This window comes from Taudactylus pleione, unplaced genomic scaffold (assembly GCF_031769625.1).
Source record: "Taudactylus pleione unplaced genomic scaffold, aTauple2 ptg000306l, whole genome shotgun sequence".
NCBI lineage: Eukaryota > Metazoa > Chordata > Amphibia > Anura > Myobatrachidae > Taudactylus > Taudactylus pleione.
Genome location: NW_028284707.1, coordinates 3741924 through 3757944, shown reverse-complemented (window position 1 = coordinate 3757944; position 16021 = coordinate 3741924). Strand labels below are relative to the sequence as shown.

At 43.3% G+C, this 16021-nt stretch overlaps 1 protein-coding gene across 1 annotated transcript in view; it reads left to right on the top strand.

Moving 5' to 3' along the window:
- SLC25A13 (solute carrier family 25 member 13) overlaps positions 1-16021 on the top strand; it is a 124107-nt gene that overhangs the window by 3795 nt on the left and 104291 nt on the right. The window contains exon 2 of the mRNA XM_088442243.1: positions 15297-15350. Coding sequence (XP_088298369.1) covers positions 15297-15350 — 54 coding nt within the window. The remainder of the gene's footprint in view (positions 1-15296; positions 15351-16021) is intronic.

Here is a 16021-nt window from a genome sequence, read left to right as displayed (position 1 = left end):
AGCGTATCCTGTGACTTCCCACTGCGGGTGCTCAAAAAACGTGCACTCGCGAGTACAAGGTTGCAGAACCGATCACATTCTAATTGCATCTAAATGTGCATAGAAACAGAATTTGACGGCGGATAAGAACCACTTGGCCCATCTAGTCTGCCCTAATTATTGATTGTTATATCAGGATAATCAGAATTTGTCTCAAATGATTGCAGTGCGACTGGTAAACCGACGGTGCGCTGACTGGGGATCCTGGCTATGTACGACGGAGTCGCAACTGTACATATGTTTATTAGACTATTTAAGTGCAGGTTTTTAGAAGTGGAGTTGTTGCCCATACCAACAAATCAGATCCTACTTAACATTCGTCTAATGCTGCATACACGGGATGATTTCCTGAACGATATCGTTGAACGATATATTGTTCATTTTTAGGCAGTGAACGTTCGACCAACGATGCAGGTTCCCGTATGGACGATAAAGATATCTTTCATCGTTCATGCATGCAGGCCAACTTGGACGATATCGTCCATTTTCCCTGTTCAGAGATGTGGCAGGATAACTTACTGGGCGGAATTCAATTGATTTCGCGGCCCGCATCTCCCGTCTAAAGTGACAGGAGATCACGGGCCGCTATTCAATTGTGCCAGAATTTCACGCTGATTGCGCCCATAGAGGTCAGGTTTAGCCGCGTAAAGCAGCTAAACCCGACCAAAGTGCTGGGCGCGATCGCGAAAAGTGAGGTTTGGGCGCCCAAATATGTCACTTTTCGCACATTTCAGCTCTCATCCCCAAGGGGCTGCGAGCTGAAGTGTAGCGCTTGGCAGCTGATCGCGCCCGACAGGAGCAAGAATAGAAAAGCTCCGTCGGGCGCGATAGGGGCTGGAGAGAATTGAATTCCGCCCTCTGAATGATATCTATGAACGATATCTTTCAAGTCGTTGGTGGTACAGATTGTACCATGTGTATGCACCATAAAGCTGCCCATCCACTAGCAGACCTCAAAACTACTGCACGATTACAACATTGTAATCGTGCAGTCGTTTGTCAGTCTGTGATGAGCCTACACTGAACGAGCAGTCGTTCAGTGCAAGGTCATCAATCATCTGCAAACATGCTCAACCTGACGTTATCGTCAGGTTGTCCAGCATGTTTGCCCGATGATGGATGTCTAAACAACCAGCAGGAGCGCACATCGCTGGTCGTTTTAGACATTTTTCAAACAATCTGCAAATGATTTTCGAACGATTATCAAACAATAACGATATTGTTCTCGTTCAATCGCTCAATTTAATTGCCTAGTGGATGGGCACCATAACACCTTCTAGAAGATAATAGGTAGAATCTGGTTGCTATGGGCAACATCTCCACTTCAAAAAACCCTAACTTTAGTAAATAGACCCTTTGGTCTGGCATTTAGGAGATTTGTCAAATCGTGGAGAGAGATTTCTAGCACAGCCTGTAAAATTACAGAAGCTGGTTACTATGGACACCTCCTCCACTCCAAGATTTGATAACTCTCCCTCAGAGTAGTGTAAATAAACAATTAATTTTATGTCTTGAGATAAATCGTGATCGTATTCTATTGTCATGCCAGCTATTCAGATCTATGTCTGGGAGCGGTTTGTACAGTCCTACCATGATAATTTGGAACTGAAGGTAGTTCTCCTGTGTAATACATAATTTTCTCCCATGCAGACAGTATATCAATGGTGGCTTTAGAAAATATCTGTTAAATAGTTTTGGCCTAGCAGGGATTCTAGCAGCAATGCTGCATTCATTTTATTCCCCAGTTTATCCCAGAGGTTTGGCATCGTTGGAGAGTGCCAATCTTTCCGTTAGTCAAGGAGGCATGTCTGTTGGCATTTTACTAGATTTGGGAGTTGAATGCCTAATCCTTATTTTGGGAGGAGCACGCGATCTCTAACTGTGATAAATGTATTTGTACACATAAAGTCTGACCTAGCAGTACGTAAAACTGGTGCCTAAGGCTGAGTACAATGGTTAGAGTGTGCACTTGCATTTGTCTCTTTATGCTTGCAGCACTACAAGTCTCAGCAGGTAGCACCTCACATTGTGCTTAGGGTGTGCAATCTAGGGCCCTTCCACCTATGTATTACGTGGAGTGATCTGCAGATCTATCTGTAGATGATGGTCATTCGTATACACTGAACAACCGCTGACCGGGGATCACGCCGTGCCCCCCTCCCCGCAGCTTCCGCTGCATGTGTGCGTTCGACTGGCTGACCACCCGTACACACTTGCCGTTGGACAGATATGTCTGCAGATATATCTGTCCATTCGCTGTGCAGCACAGCCGACGCGATATGTCTGTGAACAACGTCGTTCAGACAAGTGGCTGGTACACACTGGCCGACAGGCACCCGATATATCGGCCGATCAATTGATCAGCAAATATATCTGTCAGTATGTACCCAGCTTTTCTCTCCATAAACGGGAGTCGAGCAGTATAGGACTGTGGTATTACCAGCACTTAAGATATAAGTGGTCAAACACCCTCTTACCCAAACATGAAATATGGGCTGCCATTGGCAATTGACCTAACAAAAATTGATAGTCAATAATCTAATGACGTCATTAGTTTAACGGCATCACTATTGTCATGGATGAGCAAAATGCAAAATCGTTTTCACTATTGTAGACGACAATGAGGAAGCGGCCAGGTACTGTGAAACGCGTTGCAGTTTTAAGTGAGAATTTCATTTTTCTTTACACCTTATTTTTATGCCTGTTGTTGTTTAACTTGTGATAATGTTTTAAAATTGTTTTTGATTTTTAGTTATTCCTCCTAAGCATTGTTGGTTACACTAGTGAATACGATTTTATTTTTAAATTATGCTTATCCGTGACAATAGTGAGTCATATTGTGATGTTATTAAAGTAATAAAATAATTTGATTTTTGATTTATCAATTTTTTTTAAAGATGCAATTGGAAAATAAGGGATGGCCTATAAGTCTTGTTTGGGTAGGAGGGTGTTTAACCACTTATATCTAAAGTCACTGGTTGCCAAACTGGGTGCCGCAGGGCACTTGCAGGGGTGCCACGGGTTGGTGGTTCAAGATCAAATTAAATTATTTGTAGTCAGTGTGATAGGCAAAACCAGTGCTGGTGGCTGCCCATCATAAAATAGGGGAACAAACAAAAGCATAACCCTCTCTACCACCACCACCACATAACTGACCCTAAGGTTGACATACAAGCACAGTTTACCTAATTTAGCGTTCCCGCTAGGCTGTTTTAGCGGGGCGCCACGCACTGCCCTATTTCTAAAGGGCAAAAAGCACCCTGCCCTCCGTTGCATGCGCCCAGCATCCATTCACACTGACAGCAGCACTTGGGGGCAGACCAGCATGTCCGTAAGTGCCGGGCACGCCCCCAAGAGCGACGATAAGGGGACGTGTCTTAAAGGCACCCCCCCTTTTCCTTGACCACGCCCTCTTTTTGTGCCCTTTCTCTAGGTCCGGCCCCGGGCCTAGAGTGAACACTAATTTTAATAATTTTTGCAAAATTTTTCAATAACAAACGTTTGGCCTCGGGGTGCCTAAAGAGAAATGATGACACTCTAGGCCGGGCGTTGTGATTCAAGAAAGTTTGGGAACCACTGTTTAAGTATGGAAACTACCTTCAACAGTCCTCTATAACTAGGCATTCATTTATGTAGAGTAAGGAACTAGTTTTACATAGTGGAAGTGGCACAATGAAGTTTTGACCTATAAAATATATTTCTCAGCGCCAGGGAATACCCTCCTGTTTTCAATTCTATTTCTTTTGGGTAAAGTTGGACCTATAACTTCTCCTTAGGTCACAGAGATTTGACACCCGTTGGCGCCGTCCCCTACATTCATTTTTATATGACCTAGTTGTTAAGCATAGGTTTATGATTGTGAGAGGGACTATGTGTGGCATGGTCTTTAATAAAGTATCTTGGGTCAGTATCATAATTTTCATTACTGCCTTACGACTCCACCACAAGCCCTCATAACTGACCCTGGATTTTGTGAGCCCTTAGTTAATACAGAATGAAAGTTTTCGAAGTACTTTGTATCGTGTAATGGGAAGTGCCCCAGATTTATTCATTAAGTTAATTATATAGCTGCACATATGCCATAGAGTTTTACAGATATTTAGTCAGTCACTTTAGTCCCTGCCCCAGAGGAGCTTACAATCTAAATCCATTATCGCACAGACACACATAGACACTATTTTTTTGTCAAAGTAAATTAGCCTTTCCAGTATGTTTTTAGATTGTGGGATTAAACAGGAGGAAACCGTCGCAAGCACAGGAGAACATAGGGCCTAGGTCCTATGAAGCCGTAATGCTAATTACCAGATGCCGGATATTTTCGTGCAGCCTCAGGAGCTGCAAGTAAAAAAATCTGCGTTAAAATGCAGATTCTGCATTTTATCCCGCAGGAAAACCCATTGATTCCGCATTTTACGTGGAATCAATGGGTTAGCGCGCATTAACTCAGTGACTAATTTGCTATTTCTCGCGCTGCACAAGTATCTTGAGTACCTTGGGGATATATCCTGTGGCTAATTGAATTACCCCCCCCCCTAAGGGGTGTTCTATTGGGGAGACATCCGCTTGTGAAAGTAGTCCTCATCGGTATCAACGTGCAATTTCCCCAGCCCTATACCCGGTGCAAGATATGCATCTAAAACACTTGGCCTACGTGCAGACGCCACATTGCGCTTGGTTACACCCAATCAGCCACAGGTGAAAAGGCGTATGACCCTGAATCGTCTCTAGTTGCTCAGTAGCATTTACAGGCTGTAACATATGTGCAGTTGCTAAAAATCGGAGATGATCTATACTCAAAGCAGACTTGTGTGTAACTCTGAACCAGGGCCTCTATGTACACAATTAGTGATCAAGCCCCTCATACAAACGATACGGTGGACAGAACGGTACATATTTCACATCAGCATATGCTGCAGGCCAGTCACTCTGAATGTCTGCGATGATCTCGCAGGTGCCAGTCATCGCAGCAACATCCGCACTTCACAGCAGCCCAAACTCGCACAAAAGTGCTCGAAGACCCAAAATTGTGATTTCGGGCTCCGAGCAGGCCGCGAGGGATGTGAGTTCAGATTTCGTTGCTGGAGTTTTAATGCCGTGGAAACGGAAACTCGCCCCCTTGTCGGACAATTGGATTGACCCCATAATGTTAGATCAACACATACTTTGTTTATTTGTAGCTGTACCAAAAGCAATACTCCCCTGTAACCACGTCCACCCAGGACAGAGCATTTGTTTCAGTGTCACTCTGCTTTCTCCCAGGCAGACCACCCCACACCCAGCTTGCACAGCACAGGTTCGCAGGGAGCCAGCTGCATTTTGGTTGGAGATTTCCCCTAAGCTCAGTTTGGAAGCCGGACTTAAGCAGATCACATTCACAAGGCACTACGTTCCAGGCACTGGTCCCGGGCAACTAGGTTGGCCCAGTGCCACAACTTTCATCGGATTTACGTTCAGTGAACAAAACCATGTTATAACTAAATAAAGCCCAGAAGCTTCCTAGGCGATGGGTCCGCTTCCCCCTTTTGTGTTAATGTTACTAAATCTCATCCCTTTGCCTAGCACTTCGGTACTTTTGACATCCACCTTGTTTTGTAAGTGTGTCCTGGCGCTCACATTTAGCGGAGACCTATGGTTCTCCCTGGCTCTCTCCGCAGCGGAAGTCTTTCATTTAGCGGCTCTGAGTTTGGTGAGCAGCATTGAAGGTGACCGGTGGCGGTACAGCGAGTAAGTGCCCAGTACAGCGAATGGTGGAGGACCCAGGCAAGGGTCCCCTAATATGCTTTGTTAGTGGGAAGTGAAAAGTTTAGTTAAAGTTTACACCTATTAAATATGAGTTGGTTTCTGTTTTGGAAGCAGAGTCGGTTTTACTGTTCAGTGCTGTATTGGTTTCTTGTAACACAAATAAACTCTGCTGTATGTAAGTAGTATTGGTGAATGGTGACCACGGATGAGAGTTGGGACCTTACTATGTAGAATATTACACATTTGCTCTCATAGCAGTACTAGCAATAACCTGCATAGACCTTAATCTAAAACTGGAAATGCATTATTTATAGACATACCCAGGCAGGTACACTTCAAGGTGACCACGTGCATGTTATGTTGTGACTTCACCTGCCTTTCACGTGCTACACACAGAGTTGTTGTAATTCCGTACACATGACTGTGCATCCAGATTAACTGGTATAGATAATAGAGAATGTATACAGGTGAAGGTCCTGTATGTCCTATATAGCCTGTTATCTGTGCCCTGGTTACAGAGTGTCTGGTGGCTTCGGAGTGAGAAATCACATGTAACGTGCATGCTGTGCTTCATTCTGTTACCTGCTCGTAATTATGTTTGCTCAGGAATACGGGCATGGTGCCAAGCTTAGTAAATGATTTCCAGGTCGCAGAGCGCAGAAAAGTTGAGGTCATTCCAGGGCGAAGGAATATTGTGTTTGGTTTTCCCTTCTTTACTTTAAAATCTTTGTTGTGTTTTGTTTTTGATTTTTTAACTTAATATATTGTGTTCCCTAATTTTACTAAAAGTCACTAGATCGCTGCTGTCTTGTAATTACTTGTAAGAGTATTGAAGCAACAGGATAAACCAAGAAGAGAATAGAGAAAGTTATTGTTGACTTCTACATTTTTGGATTCATTTTATAGATGCCAATATGTGCCAACGTCTGTAAAGTGTGCATTAATAATAATAATAATATTATTATTATTATTATTATTATTATTGGGAGGGTTTAAATACCTGAAGCATCAGAGAAGCTTTTTATAATACTGGAATAGTATATTGTATTTTTTTAGGGCCACCACGGGTAGCGTTTACCACGCTTGAGTTATTTTTCCCGAATTTTGTGTCTTGGGGCCTAAATCATTACAGATCGCAACTGCAATAGCGATTACGCACGCAGTCTCAATGTGATCGTATGCTAATCCATTGCGATCGCTATGCCGTCACAGCACAACATAAGGACGCCCACCTTACCGTACACACATCCGTAATCCTTAGCAAGTCTGCAAAACCATCAGTAACATCGAGTAGCATCGTAGCCTCACGCACACTTGCGTGAGCTCTGACCTTTCTCAGGAATTGCTAAATTCATTGTATGCTATGATTACTCTGCAATGGGTTTGCGTAGTCACTGCGATCGATGTCCCGTTCGCAGTGACCAGTTCGCGTACTGTAATGCATGTGCAGAACACAACAATCGCCCGATTGCATGCGTAATCACAGTTGCTATCGGTAATGAATCGGGCCCTTAATTCGCTAAATCCTTAGGAATAGTTTGTTTGTTTTTTTGTCGCAAAGGAATTAGTATAAAGCAGCAGGTTAAGCATAACGAAGCATGGCGCGGGGATAGGACCTCTGTCTTTGGCATTTTTAGTATATGTTGCAGAAGAATTGGTATAAAGCAGAAGATTAAAATGCATATAAAATAAAAGTTGCATGGCGCACCAAATGGGACGTTTTGATGCAGTTTTTGGATAGGTGTATGTGGACACAGCTGTATTATGCTGCGAAGAATAGTCAAAAATATTGAAGTGTGTTAAATCGCTTATTTGTCCAAGTCTGTGTTCAGACTATGTGGATCCAATACAGAAGATTGCCCCAAAAATATCTGCTATTCCCCTGCCCCCCTATTTGTTCCCACACTCCTGCCCCTAGTATGTAGCGCCCAACAATTCCAAAAATGTTTATTATCCTCTCTGGTTCAGTAATAGCGCACCATTGCTGGTTGACTATTTTGGTTAAATTTAAATTAGGTAGCTCAGTAAGGGTAAACCTAATTTCCGTACGCACCTCCATAGTTTGCAAGCAGAAATCCGCCAGAGAGACTCACCCAGTGAAGCCGCCACAAGCTATTCCAGAATCGGCTCAGGGGTAATTGAATCTGGCCCACGTGTAAAGATGAGAGTCCCTAATCTGGGCACAGCCTAGAAATGCAGGATATTTCCACCAATACTAGGAGCAATTTTTTCATGCAGTTGAAAGATGTCATTTTCTTTTGCAACCTAATGTAGGCATTATTTATAGCCAATTAGGGATAGTGGCCCTCATTCAGACCCACTCACGAGCGGCTGTCCGCTCGCAAGTGGGTCGATGGTCCGCACTGCGCATGCGCACGACGGAGGGAGCTCCGTCGTGCGCATGCGCGAGACCCTACGAGTGAAGGAGTGTCTCATCGAAGGGGGCGTGCTGTAGATGTTGACTGACAGCACGCCCCCTTTGGTGGGCGTGCCGAGGGAACGCCTACCGTCTGAAGCCGGCCCCACTGACATCACTAGTGATGTCAGTGGGAGTGATTTTGGCTCTGATAGAGCCAAAATCACTCTAGGCCTTGCGGTTGAAAAACTCAACCGCAGGCTTCTGCTCGCAGTTTCGATGGTCGCGATGGTCAAGACCATCACGACCATCATCCTGCACGCTCGTATATGCTGTGGGTGGTGACCCACAGCTATACGAGCGTCCAAGAGGACGCTCCATATTAATGGAGATGGGCCCTGATTCAGAGCGAGTATTCAGGGCCAGTGTTTTTTAAAGATACATATTGTCTTGAATATTCTTTTTATCCCTAACATGTCACATCCTCCAACTTGCAGATGTTCTGCTACTGTTAATCTCAAAAGTGTTTAACTTTTGTTTCAATTTCATGTGCTCACTCCTCGTGTCCCAGTAGAAAGACACTTTTATAGTCCAGCGGGAACGGAAAACCCAGATTGCTGCCTCTTTTTCGTAAAATGGTTTTTAAAATCCTGTCTGCATCTTCATCCTTCCCAGATCCCGGAGAAAAAGCAATTTTACTCCGGTGTTCTGTCCATTTAGCTTTATGCGGAATAAAATACTTACACCCCCTGCCTGCAGAACTGCGAGTGTCTCTGGATATCCGATAGATCCAGATTTAAGGCTTCTTTCAGCTTTCCAATTCCCTTGAATTTCAAGTGCTCGGTGTCAAGCTTTCTTTTTCTTACCCCCAGGAGTCTCTCAATAGTTTGGTAATTGAAACCCTTTATGTGTAAGGTAAGTGGCTTCCACACACGGATTACCGTGCCAACTTTTCCAATATTTCCTCACCTGGTGTTTTCCGTTTAGCAGATTAATACAAAGAGCCCGGAGCTGCTACATGGATGGATAAATACTGAAGAAATGATTACGTTACCGAGTAGCATTTGCAATGCCAGTGAATTGTTTTTATATTATGCATACACAAGCGCTTAGTAATACCAGACTTACAAATTCTATTTTATTTTTTTCACAGATTTAGTTACAAATATGAATTCAACTTTTTCATTTTTGTTTTGTTATTCTAGTGCAATGACTATTCACAACTCTGCTGCTTATACATACATTCGAGAGAGGTTCTGTAAAAGTTGCAGAAGTTGGTCACTAAAGAGAATTGTTTGTATCCTGATACCTAGGCCTGAAATGCGCCGTTACATGGAGGTATTGCTTTTTTGACATAGGCTCCGGGAGCCGCATTGGTGGTTCCTCTAACCTTGAAAAAGCCGCACATTGGCCATAATCTCAGTAGAAAGTTACAACAATATATTTACATAAAGAAAGAGGCACCTATCTTGTAATGACATATCTTCGGGCATTATAAACACTTGTTACACTCTGTAACACACAAAAATATGGACATAAAACACCTGCGGCCCCCGGCTCCTTTGTGAAGTCTCGGAGGGTTGCACGTGGCCCCAGTGACTATCTCTTGCCCATCACCTCTTAAGAACCTTAAAGAACAAAGTAACAGAAATGGGTAAAATGCTCTAGCTCTGACAGGCTGGGTTCCATCCCCAGAATACGGCATAAGCTTTATGCAGATACAGTAACCCTTTCAGGAAAGCCACCTAACAAGGCTTCATACCGCAACGTCGACAGGCATCTTGATTGTGATAGAGGAGCCTTTCAGTGATTTTCTTGGCTTGATATATTAGTGGAATGTGTATGTGTTATACCACTGTGAGGCGCACTGTAAAACGCCCTGGTTCTGCACCACTGAGACCAGTTAGCCTGCCCAGCGCCCACTGTAAATGTGCTTCAGTGAAAGGAGTCAGAAAAGTCTTAGACACAGTGTGCAAAGTGTCTCTCCCCCTGTCATTATACAACCATTGCTATCATCCAATGGCGGGAATTCACTTGCCTTTTTTGGGCGCCCGTAAAATCATAGGCACCCGACGAGTGATATTCAATTGTTTGTACCAATGTGTGTGAGTGCCGCCGGCATCCATTACTTATCGCACATGTCGCACCCGAGTGCCCTGGGATTAGCAGCGTCAAAGCAGCTAAATGTGTGCAAACTACTGGGCGTGATGAATTTGGGCGCACAAAAGCCTGACTTTGGGCGGATTCCTGGTCCGGAGGGTGCGAGCAGAAATAATGGGCGCCCATCGGCACAAACTATTGAATTGCTCCTTGTCATCTTAGACAGGATCTGTGGCAGCGCTAACCAAATGAACTCTCCCCGATCAATTTTCCTTTTCTCTACCACAGCGAGGCAAGGTATGTAGCCTACAGCGAGGCACAGTATGTAGTCTCACAGCTTACATTGAACATGAGAAATGAGGGTAAGTTGGGTCTGTCTTTATTATATGTGAACTTTGTTTAGAAAAAAACCCAAAAAACAAATGTGCAAGGTTTGCCTCTCTTCCACCGAAACACAACAGGAGGTTGGAAAATTTTGTTTTATTTAGGGTATAGGACAAGAACTGATTTCTGCCAGCTCATGCCAGATGCAAATACGGTCCTTTTGCAGAGTGGATGAGGTTGTGTACCTTTGACCACCGCATTGAATATCCCTAAAAATCCTGCTTCAGTTTAATCTCCTATCAGTGTTACTGAAGCACAGCTTTGCGCTCCTTATTTGCAAAAGACAGATCTTGATCAGCCCAACCACTTATTGGCTAGTACCAGATTTGCTTCCATAGAGAGCGGGCGTCTTACATTGCACCCTTGTGCTGCATCTGAAATCTTAGCCACACTTGCTCAAGAGGGTGTTGAGCCTGGGTATACCCCGTACCTCGGCCACGTCCATCAGGCAACAAGTGTTTCATACAATGGACACTACATACAATATAGCCTAAACTTTGCAAATTGGATGCTTTGAAAATCGGATAATGCACGTGGGTGGTTCTCATGGAAGCAGAACAATTTTTAAAGGCCCCAGCCAGTTTCCTGGCATCCCAAGTAGGCAACCTGAACTCACTGCATCAGCAAAAATGGGTAATTAGAATGGTCTGTTTCTTTCTTTCCAAGCAGTTCAGAGCATGTCAGAGGACACGGGCACTAGTTCCATGTTTTAGGGGCATTCAGGAAACGGCTTGGATCAGAACAACATTTTTAGCCAGGTTGCAGTAGGGCATAGGTTCTCAAACTCTGTCCTCAGGATCCCAAACAGTGAATGTTTTCCAGGTCTCCTAACAGAATCAGTGAAAACTTTAGCTCCACCTCTGCATCTTTTGAAATGTGTGGGTAATAGACACACCTGGGCACCTGCCAGATGACCTGGAAATCGTGTACTAATTGGGGCCCAGGGAACAGAGTTTGAGAACCACTACACTAGGGCACCCTTTTTAATTTGATCTGTAGTCTTGTCTTGTATGTCCGGATTCTTGAACTCTCCCTCTCCAGCATTTAGCTGGATAGGGAGCTGAATCCTGCCCTGCACTTCAAGTCTGTGCAAGAGGCAGACCAAAACCTTCCCCTGCTTTTTTGGATAACTTCCAGTAATATTTCCACCAGGGGGAACGGTTGAAAGGCATGACTTATAGAGTTTTGTCTTTTTGCCATGGGGAAATATAGTAGTACGTTCATAAATCTAGTTTATCTAGCTTTCCAAGTTGTGATCTGGCCTGTTGGGCGGAGGTGGCAGGTTTATCTCTACACCAGGGAAGCCACTGCTTTGTTGGCTGAGCCAGTATTCAGCCTATTAGGTGCTTGTCAGCCAGTGCCATTTAAAAGTCCTAATGCCAACAGTTATCATGCTGCAACTTTCCAATATTATTACGTCTGAGTACTGGAAAGATGGCATGACACTTTTCAGGGCACTGTGGCCTGCTCTGTGCACATTCACTTCTCTGGTCCGATTTCATGAAACGTTTCTCCCAATGCAGAGCAAGGAGCACCCTAGAGCAGACACTCATCGTTTTTTATATGCAGGAGGCTGGATGATTCAGACAGAGATGTTCTTTAATCCCGTATGCCAGCTAGGTTTTGAGGGAAATACCATTACTGCACCAAGTTTAACCATACTTGTCCAGAAAGTCCAGGAAACTCCTAAATGTCATGGACTATCCCTCCCCCGAAGAGCAAGCCACCCTCCTGGATTCTAGAGGGAAAATGGAGTTAGGTTGGGTTGGACAGATTTAAAACCGTTCATGCAATTCGGGCAACCAGAATATGAGGCAACACGGTGGTCTAGCCTCATAGCTTATACCAGAAGACGTTCGAGTGTGATGCCTGGGGAAAAAAGTAATGTCACCCATAGCAATCGCACAGATGGTGCCCTTATCTTCTAAATTGCACTAGGAAAAACATCCGTTGCTATGTACAACGCAACAATTTTGCACCAGTTTTTATTTTTTTGTCTCTGAACCATGTAATTTTTTTGTCTCTGTACAATTTGACGCAGAGTAAGGATACGGTTGCCTAAATCTTAAGTGACTTTTCCAAGTGGACCTTTGACCCATTGGAGTCCTCTATATTGTGGCCCAATCCAATATCTAGGCTATTAATTTCCTAGGAACCGGTGACATCACTAAAGTATTTAACTAGTAAGTCAGGAGGTTCTGAAAGCCTATTGGGTGTTAGGTCACTTCTACCACTTTGCTGTGGAACTTATCCTAAGCATTGCACGGATTCAGTTGGGTGGTGGACGACTTAACTAAAAGTCCCCTCTTCATTATAGCTGCTGTCTACCTGGCCCAGAAGGGGGTGTGACTTTATTATGTTATTATGCCGTCATTAAGCCCTATTGTTTCCATTCAAAATTGTACTTCTATTTTACAAGCAAGGAAATAGGAGAGAGAGCATCAAAGGTTTTTTAGTATTTCCTCTACTGGCATTCACAGACTCACGGGTACCTCATTATGAAAGAGGGAAACCCCTAAAAAGTTATTCTCTGCATTGCAAAAATTATTATGATGTCCAAGGATGGGGGAGTATTTCTTGGCGGTCATCAGAAAGTAAAATACACACATTTGCTTTGAGTTAACTTTCTTGCAATTTCAATAAAAAACTTTTTTTTTTTGGGGTATATTGGTTTTTGTTTATTATGTGAGGAAAAATATACAAGCTAATGCTGCCCTCAGGAGGCTATTATTATTATTATTATTATCATTTATATGGCGCCACAAATGTTCCGCAGTGCCTTACAAAGTACATAAGTTGTAGACAAGCGACTTACAGAACAATACAATACAGGACATGGATAATATGGCTATTCAATTGTTACAAAGGCATTTAGCTCCCGAGCTAAGTGCCCGGGAGCTATTAAATTCATTTCGGCGACGGCCACTTTTTTGCACGCGTTTAGTTGCGTCGACGGGTGTGTTTGCAGTTACTGCGTGCCTGGCACACGCAACCAGCTCCGAAGCCCTACTGTACGCTGCTTTCTGCTCGCACCTCAGGAGGGTACAAGCGGAAATCCACGATAAGTGCAGCCTTGGGGCTGGTCCCGGGAATTCATTCATTAGCTGCCAGGCACTTAGCTGGGGGAGGTAAAGTCCCCTGTAACAATTGAATCACCCCCAAAGTCTTCTGAAAAAAACCCAAAACTAAAACCAGGTATAATTTGTGTGGGTACTGCATAAATAATTACTGATATTGATGTTGTCATGTCCACGACCTAAATAAAAAATGCCAAAATAGACTCGGAAGCGAAAGGGGTTAATTGGAGAGATGATAGTGTGTTTGACTAGAGTTCAGCAAAGATATGTTGTGAAGTAGTCAAATTAACCTGTTGATCGCATAGAGCAGAGCTAGCCATCTTCTGGGCTGAACCAATTGGAGTAGCCGGTCAGCTGACTTAAGTACTAAGCTTTAAGGAATGAGGCGTTTCGCTAGGGACACTTAATATGCAGATAAGTGGTAGGTAATGTAGGTGACTTTCAGTAGAGGAATTTAGTTTTCTTATGTTGGGGGTTTATTTGCTAAAGTATTGTTACATATGTTTTTCAGCGGCTTTCTGCACCAGTAGTTATAGCGTACTTACACCTAATTTCTGAAAGTATGCCAGAACTAAATGACTACGCATAGGAATGTAGTGTACTGGCACTGGGAATGTTACGGATAGTAAACCTGTCTGAAACAATTTCCCTGCTAGATTCCGCTTCCCTGACTGGGTTTTCTGTACATTTATGTACATGTCAGAAATGCTATTGTGCTTTACACTTGATAACACCAAAGTGAATGATTACAGGTGAAAGGGTCGTGTCACAGAGAATATTAAAACTCAAAAGTTGTAAACATAATAGACCTGTTTGTATGCTCTTAACTAATTAATCATCAATATTTTTTCCATTTTGTGTGGTGTACTCTCTCCATGTCACTACCATTTACTGCACTTTGTATAGGAACTATTAAATCTGCTATTGTACTTTAATATATAAATGCTTATGTATTACTGATTTAAATTAATTCAGTTGGTATTTTGCATGCTCATTACCAATGGGCACCCCATAGAGCAATTCAATTGTCGCTCCAATTGGGCACGAGTGCCATGGGTGCACAGTTTTCTGCTCACACCTTCCTCTGGTGGCAAGCAGAAATCTGCAAAAAGACAGGTTTTTTTGGGCACCCAAACTTTTGTTTGGATGCGTCAACCGGGACTTTGAACGGGTTTAGCCGCTTTGCGCAGATAGCACTCTGTTTCCTGTTCTTCTGTGATTCCTTGCAGTCTTTTGTAGTTAACGGCAACTCTGGTCTTTGGGATGCAGCATGGCATGGTATCTGGGGTAATTATCCCCTTCTGCTGCTGCTCCCAGTTTCAGGCATTCACACAGTAAAACAACGAGCTTGTCTGTGTGCCGACCAGTATAATGGGGTGGACAAACCTTCTGTGACCCCTGTCTGATCCTGATTTTATTTCAAAGTCATAGACAAATTAATATTTTTAAAAGCACCACTGTGGTTTTATATGTATCTGGTTAGTTCTGATTATATTAATGCCAGTGTAACAGGTTAGCTATTTTACTTTTTATTCATTTCCAAAACATCCTCCTAGTTCCAGGGCAAGATTTCTAATAAATGTGTTATTTCTTTTTAGGTAGTGTTAACCAAGAGAGCTGATCCAGCTGAGCTGAGACTTATATTTGACAAGGTATGTGTTCAGCTATAATATTTTCCTGTATTCATAACAATTGCTGTACAACAGAGGAACTGGCTACACAAACAAATCGCATTGCAACAAGAGGCGTACAGATTGTAAGCTTATATGGTCAGCAGTCTAATATAATCGGGGACCCCCTGCTGCCAATGGCTGGAACAGGGGGGATTAATACAGGGCTCACCTCTTCTATTTTTAACATGTTTCTCCCTCACCAGGAAAAATAGAAGCAGGATTGTAACTATTTCTCCAGCAAGTTCTCCAAAATGTTTTGTTTTGTCTGTTAATCTTTGCTCAAAAGGATTTACAAGTTGGCCGAAATGAAAGGTTTTTATATATTATTGCACCTAGATCAGATACAGCACTGCCTGGTGTGGTCGGAAGAAAGCGACTATGCCAGGCAAGTGGTTAGTTAAAGTCCAGCAAACCAATTAACATTGTAACCTGAACAGGGTCATGCAATAAACATTCTACGGCTATAGTGTGACACACAAAAGTCTCCTCTCTGAAACGCTTTTCTTTGTGACCAAAATTAATTGTCCGATCCGACACGCTCATGTATTCTATAAATGTGCCCTTTTATATAACACCCCGATATATAACACATCATCAGATAGTATGGTTTGTGATTAGGGTTACTTAAAAATAACTATGTCTGTCGCTTC